The sequence below is a fragment of the Amblyomma mixtum genome, chromosome 6 (genome assembly GCF_055824585.1).
Source record: "Amblyomma mixtum isolate Tamu chromosome 6, ASM5582458v1, whole genome shotgun sequence".
NCBI classification, from domain to species: domain Eukaryota; kingdom Metazoa; phylum Arthropoda; class Arachnida; order Ixodida; family Ixodidae; genus Amblyomma; species Amblyomma mixtum.
This window is the reverse complement of record NC_143017.1, coordinates 118,746,353-118,762,708: the sequence shown is the minus strand read 5'-3', so window position 1 is coordinate 118,762,708 and position 16,356 is coordinate 118,746,353. Positions and strand designations below refer to the sequence as shown.

The following is a 16,356-nucleotide window of genomic DNA, read 5'->3' as shown; positions in this document are numbered from 1 at the left end:
TGCGTTGTCAACTAAATGTTTGCAAAAACGTGGGAAGCAATGGTTACACCCTGAAGTGAATGTTGTTCTTTTGATTGACCCCATATCCGATTTGTCTGACAACACAAACCCAGACTGGGTCCCGCGTCGCTGCATCCTAGCTACCGCACTACGCAAGCCGGTTCGGATCGCCACGACCGCAGCGAGCAATCACGGCAGAGAAAGCGGCACGCGGAGGCCGAGCTTTTCGTCTCGTAGGCGCATCGCAGACAGGCTTCTCACCTACCTACTGTAGAAATCGTTGTGTGCCTCCATTGATTAGAAGGCTTTCATTTCTTCCAATTTCACAAAGCTGGAAAGAGTACACGATATCCCCCTGGGTCACTTCAGGGGCACACCAACGCCCATCGTCGCGTCGACTCCCGGTCGCAGCGTGTACGGACCTATATCGTCGCAAATTTTCACTTTGTGTGCGTAGCGTACGCGCGCCGATCGAATAAGTTCAGAGCAGTAGCCTGCGCTGATTGGTTCATTCGTCTGTGGAGTAGGCATCGCGCCCGAAAGATGAGAAAATGATCCAAAGCGTCCGAGGAGTGGTCGGGCGTCGCAGGGCGTACGGGCGGAGACGGCCGAATGGTTCGGCAGCATGGCCGCAAGCGCTTGATGGAGGCGGAAGTGACGTCACGTGCAAGCTATGTATATCTAATATGACAATCTACACATGTCCGTCTAAAAAATCCAGTTCCCGGGCGCTGAGCTTTACCGACGAAGTGCTAATGCACGTGGCCCCAACTTTCTCTACGTGATAAGCCTCGACAATCTCTCTTTCAACGCACTCTCTGCCTTTTCCGATAAACTCCGTCCTTTCCAGCACAGGTGCACATCCTTTACACTCTCTGCAGTGATCTGGGAGGTTCCCCCACGCCCTGTTTATTATCGTCCTTTTGTGCTCGCCAGCTCTTTCGTTGAAACACCGGCCAGTCTGGTACTTTATCTAGTACTTTATCTGGTCGCTTGCGGCCAGTGCGCCGCCCGCACAGTGACTCTGACATGCCAGTAGGCTATCACATTGTCCTTATTCGAACCGCGCGCCTAAGCAGTCGAAGCGGAGCTCACAGTCGATTGGTGCTGCTCTCTTTTGACCATGACAACAACAACCTGTGCCAATACGTGGCCTCCTCGGCGCGCTGTTGCGGGAGCCGATCGCGGAGGCCACGGGCAATAATCACCTGACAAAAACACATTCGTCGCATGGGACACGGCATGGACAGCATGGACTCTGGTCTGTCGTCAAGAGGAGGCGTATCACAAGGAACACATTGAATGCATACTCGCCACCATGTGGGCTGTTGTATCATTGGCCTTGACTGGAGTTGGGCAACATCCTCGAACGAGGAGCCCGTGCTGCTCGTACCGCTTCTCTAGGGCGTCTGTCCTGTCGGCAGTGTCGTCTTCATTTACGACAACATGGTCACTTTAACACTCACAGACCATATCGGATACCGAGAAGCAGCGTTTTGTGCTGTGTTCTTAATCACGGTTCTTTACATGTGAGTACCCACTTCTCTAATTAGCCTGTGCAGATGTTGTAAAGTCTAGTTGGTTCTCGTAAACAGTGTTAATTTCGCGCCCTTGTTTCTGAGTATGAAGTTGAAAACAGGGACGTATGATAGACATCGCTTCAGAAAGTTCCGAGGCTGGTGGGGGCCGGGTTTAAAAAAATTCCTATGCAAAATCTACTACCCCATTCGAGCTGAAATAACGTTCACAGAGTATCAAAATGTGGTCTACGTTATCTGATAAGTGATTCAACATCGGTACTTGCCTAGATTTTCCGTAACGGACAGAAAACTGCTCTCAGCGGCGTGCACAACTTTCGCAGAAGCGAGTCGAGAAGCTACGTTGACTGGTGCGCCATCTGTCGAGTGGCAACCGCCATCTGCGGCAAGGCCGTTGGCGCGCATGCTTCCAAGGTGCGGATCGTCTGCTCGTTGAAAATAGCTGTGCCGCTCTATACGTGACCAGCCAAACCAGGCGCAGCCAGGGCTATTGCTTTCGCAACTTACCGGGCTTGAACAAGCTAAGCTTCTGCCATTTTTTTTTTTTTTTGAGGGAAGAAAATGGCGCAGTATCTGTCTCGCATATCTCGGCGGACACCTGATCCGCACGGTTAGGGAAGGGAGGAAGGTGGGAGTGAAAGAAGAAAGAGAGAAAGAGGTGCCATAGTGGAGGTCTCCGGAATAATTTCGACCACCTGGGGATCTTTAACGTGCACTGACATCGCACAGCACACGGGCGCCTCTTGCGTTTAATTCGCCTACATCAAAACGCTCGGTAGACGAGCGCCTTACCTCTGAGCCACCGCGGCGGGCCCATACTCAGATCCCTCGTTCCTTTTTGGATGAACCCCTGGTGTGAAATGCCGCATCAGATTTTGAACAGCACCATTACTTGTCATAGCATGTACGGTCCGTGGTTTGATACCCTTTTTACCTAAAGTAATTAAGTCTGGTTTAGTTATGTTAGGTTTGCTGTCACAGAACTCTTAGTGGCAGTTGCCGTTATTTCTGAACACAACTTCAAGTGCGGCTAATTAATTTTTTTTTTTTTAGAATGCCTTGCGCTCCACCCAGGCGAAACTATTTTGCTAGAGTTCTGTCCAAATATATACTTGTGCATACCCAGGTGAAAATATTTCCCAGCTCAACTGGTTTATGGAACAATTTCCAGTTTGTTCCAGTTGGAACCAAGTGGAACCCAGTTGGTTCCAACTGGAACCTTCTGGAAATTGTTCCATAAACCATTTGGGCTGGGAGAGATTTTCGCCATAGCTTCACAAAATGTGCAAGTATCTGTTCCTTCATGGTTTTATTTTGGTTTGGTTTGTTGTCATTAGGGAATTTAAGTGACAGTCACTGTTTCATGTGGACCTAACTGAGAGTGATTTTTGTTACACCTGGATGGAATTTCAGCAGCAATTGTTGCATCTGGACGGAACTCTAGCCACAGCTAAACTAGTTTAATGTTGTGTTTGGGTCATCTTGAAGCTTACATATGAGCCGCTAATTTGAATAAATGTTTCATTTTTCTCAAGGACCGATGTTTTTTTTGGCTGTGGTGTATCAAAGACTGAGTAGCTTGCAGCTTATCAAAAAGCGATGTAAATATGAACTGCTCAATAATCATCTTGACAAAGTTACTTTCACAGTTGTGCGATAAATGGTTGTAGTCGTGCTCAAAATTGTTCCGGGCAGAGGGTATAAACCTATAGGTCAGTGAAAAGAAAGAGTGGTTGTCACAGATGTTCACAGGTCTTTCCACTAGAGGGGGCTGACATTCATCTTGAAGTCTCCTGGGTAGCAGGGAACAAGAGGTGACAAACTTCGCGCCTCCCTCCCTGATGACTGTTGGCGGGGCCACTGCTCCCTTTATACCTCCGTTCACGGTAATGTCGTTGTCGTTAATGTAGCATGCACCATTTCATCTCCTTTTCAGTAAGCATCTTCGCAGATACAAGGATTACTGGAAAAAGCAAAATGTTCCTCATGAGGAGTTTGACCTTTTCTGGAAACCAATGTCAAGACTTCTTAATAAGGTATGCATACGCCATATTAATTCATTATGAATGCACCTTTTCTCCTCAAAAGTTTGCAGTTTAGAGGTTGCAATCATTACTGTGAGTAATTGATAGTTTGGCTACCAAATAGCAAGTGCGTCTATTTTGGTAGTGCAACTCCCCATTTTCATCATGCACTTTACACTTCTGTTTAATGACATTCATTTTTCAAGACAGTGGAATTAAGTCTGGAGAAAGAAAAATACATTGACCATTTCACCAAAGGAGTGCCTTGTATGTACCTGCCTTCTATCCAGAACTTTACACAATACATTAAAAGTAACTGATTACTTATAATCAATTACATTATTTTGTTACTTTATGATTAATCGATTACATTTTGAAATGGTAGCATTCTGGGTAATTCAATTACTTTTTATGTAATTGATTACTGGTAATCAGTTACTTTTTCCAAAACAAGTAGCAACCAATGGTACAGCTTTGAGAACCTGAACTGATGATAAACACTGCTGCTAGCGAGGATATTTCTTTCATGCCAGAGCGACACCAGACTGGCTCCTGAGAAGCATCACGCCGTGATCATATCCAGAGCACAACTGGACCCTCGCCGTCTTGCACGGCAGTTCTCGTCCTAAGAAATGTCGTGTGACCGCTATGTGGGGACCTCCTATCCTCTCAGATGGTGCCGCAACTTACCTCCCACTACACCCAGCTCAGAGGCTTCCACACAAAGCATGGTGCAACAGTGAAGCATGGCGCTTCATAGAGGACTTGCACACTAGTATCAAAACATTGCGCTACTACAAGCTGGTGCTAACAGTGTTCAAACATTATAAATACCACTCTTCCCTCCAGCACGTACATTGAGAAAGTGTTCATTGTAACTGCTGATCTCTACACAAGGAAACGTGGTAAATTAGTGACAACTTCAAAAAACAACTCTGTTAAAAAGATCTGCAACAAATTATCAAGCAAGCTGCTATAGTTCATTGAAGTCTGAGTAAATTTGTGTTATGGCAATAAAATTTGGAAGGAAAATAACACAATAGTAGTTGATTACCCTTCTGTAATTGTCCACTTACTTTTCTGGGGCTGTAATTGACAGCTGTAGTTTGCTACATTTCAGATGGATTAATTGTAATTGTAATTGGTTGCTTATTTCCTGTAACATGTGCAAGACTGCTGCTATCCTACCACTTTCTCTTAGATTTTTCTATGTGCATGCCTTGGCAGTATCATTACTCACCGAACTTTTGATAAATAGTAGCGCTTTATGTTCACAAAAGTTCATGTCAGCAGTTTGAAATGAGCTAGCACTCAAGGGTAGTTAATTGCATTCTTGCAGTCTGTTTTCCTTCATTTTTCAGCCAATTCACGAAATCGATATGGATAGACAAAAGAAATACGGAAAGGTTTTTGGGTGAGTAAGGTTACGACACATATTTACTTATCTCAGTATGTGTGAAAACATAAGAAACACTAAAAAAATATAGCTGGTGTGCACCTAAATTACATCTAAATATACACTTCTGTGTGGTATATAGCCACTCATGCTGGTGCATATTTCTAAGGTGACAACGATTTTTACGGTTTATCGCAGTGCCTTTGAAGGACCGATGCCTACGCTCATTGTTACTGATCCTGATTTGGTGAAACTTGTGCTGGTGAAGCATTTCCAAAGCTTTCCCAATAGAAGAGTAAGTACTTGATACGATTGTAAGCAGCAAGACATTTTTCAGCTGCTGCGCAAAATTCCTCCAAGAATGTTTGCATGGCAACAGAAAAATGTTCTATGTGTGCTGACATAGAAAACGTTACGAAGAAAGATGGAATGCATCGTTTTCTTTTGGAAGAAGTTTCTTTGCCAGGTGAAATTCCGAAAAATTCTGTTAAAATATTTTTTTTTCATTACCTTCAGTTTATTATTTCTAATATGGTGTAAAAGCCAAGTTTGTTTCTTTATTTTGGGAAATGCACTGGAAGGGGTTTTTAATAGCTTTATTTATTAGCTTATATTATTAGCTTCTCTTTCCTATTTTAGAGACATGCTATACGATTGGAGTTCAATTTCTTGCATTTCACTGTGACCTTGAATTGTCTAGTGCAAGAAAAGCCATGTCATTTGTTAGCAATGATTAACAAACCAAAGAGAACCTGAAGTTCGACATTTCAAGAAATGTCATTAATGCACACACGTTTTCAGCACTGACTAGCCCAACAAGAAATTTTGGTCAAACAGTGTAAATGTACTGCCTTTCATTGAGGAACCTCAGGTTGTCTGTTCTTCTTTCCAAACTTGCACTTTTTACTTTCCCGATGACTTCATGACTTTTTTATTACAGCTTGTGAAACTGAATGACCCAATTTTGGACAATATGATGAGTCTTGTTGCTGCAGATCGTTGGAGGAAAATACGTCCTGCCGCCAGTCCAGCATTCACCACTGGCAAGCTTCGTAAGGTAGCTAACCCTTGCAAACAGCACAGGTTAGATTGTGCTCACAGTTAGCTTTCACTTGGCTATGCTTTCACCTCAGATGAACGAGCTCATTCAAGACTGTGCTGGAGTCTCGATACAACACCTGCTTCAGGCTGCTAAAGATGAAAACGAGGTGAATGCCAAAGAGTAAGTGTTTTGATGGTTTCCTTATTTGATAGTATTTGTCTTTGTAAATAGTTCTATTGAAACGTTGCAATATTCTTGCTTCTACAGGTTCTTTGGGCATTATACCCTGGATGTCATTGCAAGGTGTGTCTTTGGGACGAAATTGGACTCCCACTCAGACCAGGCAAACCAGTTTGTTTCCAAAGCACGATCAGCATTCACTTTGAAGCCCACATTACCTGTTCTCTTCACTTGTGAGTTCACTTATCACTAATGCCCGGGTCAGTGGACACAAAACAAATATAAACTGTATTGTGTTGTCTTCCAGTTTTCATCATTGGACTGTTTCCGTTTTTGGCAAAGCTGCTGAGACTGCGTGCCTTCGGCTCAGATGCCTTTGCATTTTTTAAAAATGTTTGTTTAGATATAATTGAAAAAAGGAAGCGGTCTTCCACGGTGAGTGTTGGTTAACGCCATACATTTATCAGTATGTACTGTGTGAAATCATTCGATGGTTATCTTCACTTTGTCATTTCACTGCTGTGTGTTTTACATTTGGATGCATCTAGTTAATCCTTGACTGCTGTGGATTGAAGAATATTTTTGGAATTTGCAGGCATATAATTCAACGATACTGCGACTTAATGATGTAAAACTTTGCATATGCAGTGATAATGCTTGTATACTTCACTTACTGCTGTGTCCGCTTGTGTCAACGAGCCTAACTATTGTCCTAACCATTGAGCTCCCACATAAGTTTTTTAGTCTGAATTGCCTTAATTTTGTAATGAACGTCTAATTTCTGGTAGTAAAGCTAGCAGTGATGTATACCTATAGATAGTGACTGTTGTGTTCTTTTGCAGAGCATAATTTACAGGATCGGACTTATGTTGCAGTAACTGCATTTCAATGGGGTTTGAATGAAAAAACTCCGACACATTGAAGTAATGGTGCTAAGTAAAAGTACTCAAATGGAACCTTTCATTTTACCATGCCTTTAAGCCAGGTATAGCTATGCTGCATGAAAATACATTTTGTTGGATATAGTTGGGGGCTGTGGTTGCTTTTGAAACAGTGTGGTTGTTGGTGGTTTGTGAGAAAAAAATTTAAAATATTTTATTTGGGCAGTAAATTATTCTCACTTGTTAACAGCATGTGGATTTTTGGGCACAAATGAAATCGAATGTTCCTAGCGCTAGGCTTCCAGTTTCTGTTGCTCAACTCTAAGAACCTGAATTTTGAAAAAGAAATCTTTAGTGCACTTTTACAAGTCCTTTTAACAGAGCAATATGTTACCTTTGTTCACTGCAGAAGCATCAAGATTTCTTGCAGCTGATGGTTGATGCTCAAGATGGCAGACTCCAGGCTGGTCCTGAGGGACCAGAAGATGCTGAAGACAAGCTGTTTAATTTGGGCACAAAACAAGCAACTGAACAAACTGCTGATTCCAAAGGTGAGCAATCTGTCTAACCAGGAAGATTGCAAAATTGCTTTTCAATGCTTGGTTTCGTCTTTTACATTAAGTTCGGTTATGTGAGTGCAGTGATGCTGCACCTCCTTGGTCAACATAAATGCAGCTGTGCTATTTGCACTCGTGCGGGCATTATTGGCACAGCAAGAGGATTTGTGACATTAGTGCGGTCTTTAAGTCAGAAGTCCTTTTGTTTTTTCATTATTATCATTGTCAGCTCAGTTGCATCCCCTTCAGGACGAAGGCCTCTCCCATGGACCTCCAATCAGCCCTGTCCCATGCCAGCTGTAGCCACCGTATCCCTTCAGATTTCTTGCCCTCCCCGCCAGACTCTACCATCCCTTGCTACGTTCACCTTCCCTTGGTATCCACTCCGTCACCCAAGTAGACTCTTGGTCATCTGTTCACTGTATTATACGGCCTGTCCTTGTCGGACCTTTCTTCTTGACTTTAGCTAAGATATCATTAACCTGTATTTGTTCCCTAACCCTTAATGCCCTCTTCCTGCATCTTAATGTCACCCCTGTAATTTTTCTCTATATAGTAGTTTATTTATTTATTTATTTATTTAACAATACTGTCAACCCTCGTGTGAGGGTCCTTACAGAGAGGGTATAAAAATTTCATAGAAAAACAGCACTATTCACAAGCATTGAATACATCAGCATGACACGGTACATCATTCAGTCAAGCATCAAATGGCACTTTCAAGCAGGTGGTTATCCAGAGATCGTTCGAATGCATGCACATCACTCTGTTCCACAACACTCATTGGCAAATCATTCCACATTTCAACTGCATGAGGGAAGAAGGAATGTTTGAAAGTTTCACTACGGGCGTTGTAAGGCTGAATTATCCGACCATGATTTGTTCTAGAACTGCGTTTGCCTGGTGCTTGTATGTATGTTTCCTTCTGAATATTTATCTGTCCTTGGAGCATCTGGAACAATAACTTCAGCCGATTTTTTTGTCGTCGTGTTTCTAATAAATCCAGGTTACAGAAAGAGAGCATATCCGCAACTGAGTCTGTCCTTCGATATCGGCAGCAAATAAAGCGTACTGCGTACCTCATATAGGGTTCACTTCCAAATTCTTTCAACGTACACTTCTGAAAACTTTCAACAGCACTCGCTAAAAGTTAGGTAAATTGCTTTAAACAACCCTGCTCGTTTTTGCCCTGCCAGTTGGAGTAAAAATTTCTGGGCAGTTGGTGCCTGCAGCAGTTTGTGCTTGTGTGTATTCACTCTTTCTGATTGCTCTTATCACACAGCACTCACAGAAGATGAAGCCCTGTCCCAATGCGTCGTGTTCTTCATTGCCGGCCAAGACACAACTTCCTCTGTGATTGCGCTCACTGCCTACCTGTTGGCTGTGCACCCAGACATTCAGCAAAGACTCAGGGAGGAAGTGGACGACTGGGTTAAAAAACATGTGAGTCTTTGTCAAGAGAAAAAGAATGATGGACGATTTGGCATGGTTAGGACATGTGTGAGTTAGGTGCGCTAGCACTTTGATTTTCTCTGCGGTTTCCGTTCGAGGCCCGGTTTTCAAAGTAAAGCAGGCTTCAGACAAAGATTGGCAAAATCAGTAAGTTAGGGCCTTAGCACTAGCACACTAAAACTAGAGGTGACACTTAAGCTTCGCCTTAAGGACATGACGTGATAGTGGTAATGGGTTATGACGCTCATATATGCGGAATCGGTCATTCTCTACTTTACATTCATGGATGGCGGCAAGTACATATGCCACTTCTAGTGCAGTGGTGCAGCGGTTAAATGACGTGCCACTGCCCTGCAATGGTAGGGCTTGTGAGATGCAGTTTGCTCTTCCCAAGTCATTGGCAACCAACCAATGACGCGCGCTGCCAGACACAGTGGTGAAATTGTTGAGTGCCGAATGGATCCGGAGAAGATGCACTTTCACTTTCACTTGCTAATCTATTCCAGATCCTGATTAGCTCCCGCTAGCCTCATTTGTGCACAGAGAGTTCTTCGTGAGGCTGCCTATAATACACGCAAACCTGCTGCTGTTGTCTGAGAAATTAATCCTTTCCTCTTGTGGTTCCTTTTTACTCTCCTTATTTTGTTGTCAGCGGTTGTTTGTTAACTCCGGATGCGGTAACTATGCAAAACAGTGTCGTACTGATAGATTGCGGTGAATCCTCACTCCACTACCAGTGCAGTGGTGCAGCAGTTAACCCTTTGAGGGTCGAATTATTTTGAAGAAAACTTTCCCAGGTGGTCAAATTACTTTATTGCGGATCTTGAATCTACAAAATGTATATAATCGAGAATAAATAGTAAAAAAAAATTAGGAACAGTACTTTGGTGACAGCATCACTCACAACTGGAAAATGTTCAATAGAATAGAATAGCAACGGCGATAAGCAAGCTAAGAGCAGCACCAATAAAGATAGAAATCAGCTTTCGCCGCCTCTGCAAAACAGTGCCCACAAAGAGAAAACACGTTTCGCGCGACTCCGTTGCGATCCCGCGGCGGAATCGAAACCGCGTAGGCGCGTTGCCACAGAGGGCGAGAATACCTCGCGAGAAACGGTGATAAGCAAGCTAAGAGCAGCGCCAATAAAGATAGAAATCAACTTCGGCAGCCCCTGCAAGATAGTGCTGACAAAAAGAAAACTCAAATTTCGCGCGACTCCGTTGCGATCACACGGCGAAACCAAAGCTACAAAAGGGGTGTTGCCGCAGTCTGTGCCGCCGTGCTAAAGCTAGACATAAGTTCTGCTTATCTCCGTAAGAAGGCAGCACAAAATTCAAACACTTCTTGTAAGTCCTAAGAGGTGGCAGCACCCCCCAGTGAGCACGCATTGTTCTTTTGGCGCAAAATTTCAAACGGAAGATCGAAACCGTACCCGTACGGCAAAGACCTTGCGGGACAGAAAACCGCCGCCGTACAGATACGGCAAAAACCTTCAAAGGGTTAAGCTATGTGCCAGTGCACCTCCAGGTGACTGTTTCATACACAGTCGTTGATGGGGCTTGTGAGGCCCGTGTCGCTCTTCCCAGTCTGTGTGGAGAAGAAATAGCTCCTGCAAGCCTCATTTTTGCAGCGATAATTCTTCGGGAGGGCGTCTATTTTGCACATAAGCCTGCTGTTGTCCCAGCCATTTTCTTTTTGGTCATTTTTATTTTTGCTGAGTCATCCTTAGTTCTGTGTGTCTCTCTCCTTCCCCTATAAGTGGAAAGGTGGAGGGGGACGATTGGCAGGGGGCAAGTGTAGAGAAGGACGTATCCCCAAATGCACTGTGTCAAACAAAGTGTTCAGCTCTGTATTTTTCAGGGTCTCACTTGAAACAGAAGAAAGGCCGTGTGCCTACAAGCTATATCAAGATGTGAAGATGTTTAATCAGTTCACTCTCATTGTTTTCTTTCTTCAAGGGAGAAGAGCCCAGCCTTGATGATATTTCCAAGTTGAAATACCTTCACTGTGTCATATCGGAGAGTTTGAGGCTCTACCCACCAGCTATATTGTAAGTGCATTATGTTTTACGCAGTTTTTATGCACCAGTGCACAAGTATTAGTGAACGCGTGCATTGTGGACACATTTTTGTGGCATCTAAGTGGGCATTCAGTTTGCATAAAGTGCACCATGCACAAAGTAGTGAGAACAATCTACCTTGTGTAAGTCGTCTGTGCTTATGGAGAAGGTCTCGTGACCAACCTTTTAACATTTTTATTCAGGTGGGTTGTTTGGGCTTATATTTTTTTAAGGCGCAGGTTTTTCAAAGTGCATCCGGAGATAAATCAGGATAGAAGTGCTACCTTCCTTGGAGCTTTTGTTCAGTAGGAGATGGGGCAAGAACGGCTCTGCTGATGTTTGAGACACATTTTAGGTCACCTTCCAATTGTGTTTTGGGTCTTTTTGGGTTAAGGCATGCGTTACGGTTGCATCATGTTAAGATACCTGTGGGCGGTGAAAATGCGAGCTAGATCGGAGCAGTGGGTAAAAATGCGAGCTAGATCGGAGCAATGGTACACAGCCAAAGTTCTTTGTGAAAATGTGTAGCAGCGCATTTGACAAGTGAGCCAGATTTCATGAATAGATTGACCACTCACAGTGATTCTCCCTTTGTCTTTGTAGCATAGTGTAGTCTGCTTCAGTCTTAGCACTTCATTTCATGGAAGCTTGCTTGAATATATTGAGAAAAAAATCATAGCTTATTGTTGGCTTTAACCCTCAAGAAATAGTTTGCCAGTAGTTCCTTTACTGCAGTGCTAAACAGCAAATTAAGAGCTTCATTGTGACGTTCCCTAGTCACTTAAGGATGACTTGTGCACGTGCATGATGAGGTTGCCACTTCATAAATATCCTTTGTGACAGTAACACACCAATGGTTATTTCAGTAGCTGTCAAAAAATTCTGGCTGGAAAACAAATACCACTAGCCCAAAATTCATTATGGAGCCCAGCTTTGTAAACGTTTACTGTGAAAGCAGTGCTAGTACTTGCCCTGGAAACCTGCTGGGGTGGTGGCACATCATTTAATCGCTGCACCTTTGCCTCTGGGCTGCACCAGTAGTAGCATGAGGGCTCCCTGTGATCTATGAATGTGACACTTTTTAAATTAATTTTGCCAAAAAGCAAACAGTGGTCGAGCAGGAATTCAACCGCTGCCCTTTTACTCATGAGTCAGGCACGCAGGTACACCGCTTAGGAGCATTCGTTCAATGTAAACTAAAATAAAGTGAAGCAGTACTTGTGTGGAAGGGATCTCAAGTGCTTTCACATTGAACTCATCAGGGCAGCGCGGTCGCAAGTTTTGTTTTATTCAGTTTTTTTTTCTTATCAAGGGAATAAAGTGACTAAGGTTTTAGAATTCGTGGTACAGTGAAAGTGTTTGTGATTTTTTTGTCTATTACTATTTTTCAAAAAGTGTTGATAGGACAGCCTGTGAAGACTTCACGCTTGGTGACACTGGGTTCAAGGTCCCGAAAAACTGTGTTGTGCGGGTTCCAGTTTATGCAATGCATCATGATCCTGAATACTTTGAGGACCCCGAGAAGTTTGACCCTGAAAGGTAAGTTACTGAAATGCACATAGTACAGCTGTCATGCTCTCAGTACTGGAGATAGCAATATCTCAACTCATTTTTTAGAACTGTCATCATAGCTGTGCTTGATTTTAAGACAGCTGGCATATGGCTGAAAACATGAAAAAAAAAGGGGGGGGGGGGGGGGCACAATTCACTTAAATGGCCGTATATTGCACTGATTCGCTGGAGCTATTCGTACAATTTTAACGAGTCAGGAAGGAATAAAAACAGAAATAAAAGCAATAAAAGCTTTTTTTTTTGCAATTCAATTCATTTCTTTATTATTATCATTTCTTCAACACAATACATAACATCACGCATTGAGTTTTGGTTTTTTATATGAGAACTATTGCTAGCATAAGATGGTAGCTCTTTATTTACATAAAACATGGACTGGATGAAATAATTCTCTCTGTTCGAGTCATGCTGGCTAGTGTCAAGATAACCGTGAACTTACCTGCTTTTACTTTTGTTCAGCGTGTTAGTGTTTTTTTCTCTTAACAACTAGCCTTGCTGTAAATTCTGATCAAATTACAGGTTCAGTGAAGAGAATGTTGGCTTGATTCGACCGTATTCTTACCTGCCATTTGGGGCTGGGCCAAGGAACTGCATCGGAATGAGATTTGCCCTGCAGGTTGTGAAGCTCGGCATGTTCCATGTCATTCGCAGTGTTGAGCTGCTTCGGACACCAAACACACAGGTCAGCAACACGTACTACTGCAGCTGTGTTTTTCTGTGCAAAATGGCCTAGTTTGAGTCATTAATGCAGATGGAATTGAAGGCCTGCGTCAGTTGCATCTGCGGTCTGTACACTGCTGCCTTAGCAATCTACATATAAGGACAGTTTCAGCATGAAACTTCTTTGTACTGTGCAGACAAGGGAGAGGCCTTTGTCCTGTCACATAGAGCGTAGTCAGGCTAATGATGATGATGCTGGTACCTAGAAAGGTTGCAAAAAAGAAATAAGTTCTCAACCATTCTAGGGGTGAAGGAATATCCCTGGTGAAAATCATTCCCAGCCCAAGTTGTTTATGGAACAATTTCCAGCTGGTTCCAGTTGGAACCAACTGGAACCCTGATGGTTCCAACTGGAAACCACTGGAAATTGTTCCATAAACCAGTTGGGCTGGAAAAGATTTTCGTGTTGCTTACGACTGACAGAGCGTTGCACGCAGTTGAGAAAGAGAATGCAGAATTGAGGAAGTGTGTTGCAAGGCCCCTTTGAGGAACACGTTAACCCATTTGCATTTGTATGGCAAAGGAACTGCATGTTGTTCAGTGTACACTGTTCTTTTTTTTTTTCACATAATTATGTCTAGTGCCATGTCTGCGTTATACTTTATACATTATATACTTCTGTTTTTTGGTTTCCTTTGTGAATTGTGATAGTGAGAGGCATCAGATAGGCAGCAACAAAAATTGTGAGAGTTTGCACAAGTAGATAAGGCATCGATTGTTGTGAGTCACCAGCGAGAGCCTGTGCTTTGTAAGGAATTGCACTAGAAGCTGGTCTTGTCAGTTTAGAGCTGTATGAATATCTGACTGACACATCATTCCTTATGCCTATGCACTAAGTGCCTGTGCACGAATTTGTGTGCAGTCTTTAGCTTTGCAATCTGGTTCTGGAGAATTGGCATATTGGCTCGCTCTTAATTTGTTGTTTTTTTTATTGTTTTTTAGTTTTTTGAATTGTTGAAAGTGCACATCTTTCTTGAAACCACTTCATTCTTTTATTTTATGCAACTGCATCTTTTCCTATATGCATTTACAGGTGCCCCTGAAGATCGTTAGAAGCCTTGGGCTGCTAAATACCGAGGATATAATCATCGGCGTGCGAAAAAGGAGGTTGTAAACTTGGTGATAGACGCAAGCAGCCTATACGATTTAAATTTGGAATTGTATGATTGAGTATGATTGAGCTATATCTTACCGGTACTCACCTATGGGGCGGAAATGGGGAGGCGAACAAAGAGGATTCAGCTTAAGTTAAGAACAGCGCAGCGAGTCATGGAAAGAAAAATGATACTAGGTGTAACGCTAAGAGATCGGAAGCGGGTGGAGTGGCTGAGGGAACAAACGCGGGTTAATGACATCCTAGTTGAAATCAAGAGGAAGAAATGGGCTTGGGCAGGGCATGTAATGCGAAGGCAGGATAACCGCTGGTCCTTAAGGGTAACGGAGTGGATTCCAAGAGAAAGCAAACGTAGCAGGGGACGGCAGAAAGTTAGGTGGGCGGATGAGATTAAGAAGTTTGCGGGGATACAGTGGCGGCAACTGACAAAGGACAGGGTTAATTAGAGAGACATGGGAGAAGCCTTTGCCCTGCGGTGGGCATAGTCAGGCTGATGATGATGATGATTGAGATCAGGCAATGCACAGTGGTAGATTTGCATATTGATGATTGACGACATCTGAAACCTTCTTTGTAGAGCTTGCCTGCTGTATACCAAAGCTGACTACCTCCCTTCTTTTTTCAACATTTTCTCCTTCCCACCTTAAAGTGCAAAACTGCTTGCCTTCCCCTTGAAGCGCCCGCAGTGCATGTTTAAACGGCCCCATAGCCAATCTGCTCTCAAGTATACTTTTGGTGAAACATCTACTTTCAAATCATCTCCATTGCCTCATGCTATTTTATTTTTGAATGATCTTCGCGATGCCATCTTCTTCTTCACTGATCATGAAGTTTTTTGTAGCACTTGTACGCACATCATGCTTAAGGTCCCTTACTTTCTGCAGCGAAAAATTTTTATTCTGTGAATTCAGAACAAAGAATCTGATATTTCAAGGCGGTGGGCTGGCATCATTGCATGCTTTTTGTTTTAGACATTGCTGAGATACCTACTCCAAATGTACATCAATTTAAATAAAAGATGGTTGTTGCAACCAAACGTGTAGTAATGCTTGTTAGACATTATTTCATTTGAATAATGACACTTGTTTGACATAATACCCCCACAGCAACTGAATAATCTCTCGGATGGTACCCCAGGACACAATGCTGCACCTGCTGTACCGACTGTCTGCAAGTGGGACTCAGCCCTACGAAAGTTGGGAACCTGATTGTAGCTAACTTTCGTTCTGGAGCAGCTCAGTACCGCGACAAGAGGAATCCCATAGAGAAAAGATGCTGAGCAATAGCATCACTCCAAACGAAAAACGTTTTCTTGCCGCTGCTAGTAATACTATTTCCAAAAGGGGCCAGTATCCCATAGATACTGTCGCACTAGTCATCACGCTTGATGCACAAGCTTTTTTGAGCAGATAGGAAAACAAGTTTGTTGAGGCGTCTGCAGAACTTCATTCATTATATATCAGATTTTTACTTTCAATAGAGTTCAGATGCTTGGCATGTTTGTACGAAGAACATTTTCCTCACCTCACTTATGTTATGCGTGGAACCAAGGTGCGAATATAATGTGGATTTTTTTTCCCCCGGCTCTTGCCTGCCACTAGGAGAGGCCAGTTTTTCATTAAAAAAACTCGACGCAAAGCAAACAGCGCGCATTGTGAGGAGCGGGTGGCAGTAAGTGTGGAAGGACGGAAGCACGCGCCCTTGACTAAGAGAAAGCACTGAAAGAGTTCTGAGGAGTTGGAGAAGGAAAGAAGAATGAACAGGCGCGGTAGTGGCAGTACAGAACAAGCAGCGTCGGCACGGCATTGACAATGGCTGCTA

The 16,356-nt window shown here is 43.3% G+C and overlaps 1 protein-coding gene across 3 annotated transcripts; it reads left to right on the top strand.

The window, feature by feature from the left end:
* The first annotated feature begins 1,193 nt into the window (after positions 1-1,193).
* On the top strand, positions 1,194-15,581 carry LOC149340190 (cytochrome P450 3A41-like). Of its 3 annotated transcripts, none has more exons than XM_089548958.1 (14): positions 1,194-1,529; positions 3,475-3,574; positions 4,924-4,976; positions 5,157-5,253; positions 5,899-6,015; positions 6,092-6,180; positions 6,268-6,413; positions 6,488-6,615; positions 7,471-7,612; positions 8,901-9,061; positions 11,029-11,120; positions 12,525-12,668; positions 13,221-13,383; positions 14,455-15,581. In XM_089548958.1, exons 1-14 carry the CDS (start codon positions 1,447-1,449, stop codon positions 14,533-14,535), a joined length of 1,596 nt encoding a protein of 531 aa, XP_089405084.1. In that variant the 5' UTR covers positions 1,194-1,446; the 3' UTR covers positions 14,536-15,581. The 3 variants fall into 3 exon arrangements, with proteins under 3 accessions (XP_089405084.1, XP_089405087.1, XP_089405086.1); XM_089548960.1 differs by lacking the exon at positions 1,194-1,529 and adding an exon at positions 1,936-1,952; XM_089548961.1 differs by lacking the exon at positions 4,924-4,976 and having other exon boundaries at positions 1,196-1,529.
* Positions 15,582-16,356: the final 775 nt, after the last annotated feature.

What these genes read in the sequence shown, in the direction of transcription:
- LOC149340190 (XM_089548958.1), top strand. Translation starts at nt 1,447, where the DNA reads ATGGTCACTTTAACACTCACAGACCATATCGGATACCGAGAAGCAGCG. An exon ending in ACAAACTGCTGATTCCAAAG is followed by an intron (nt 7,613 to 8,900) that starts GTGAGCAATCTG and finishes CTTATCACACAG; the next exon opens with CACTCACAGAAGATGAAGCC. An exon ending in GAGAAGTTTGACCCTGAAAG is followed by an intron (nt 12,669 to 13,220) that starts GTAAGTTACTGA and finishes ATCAAATTACAG; the next exon opens with GTTCAGTGAAGAGAATGTTG.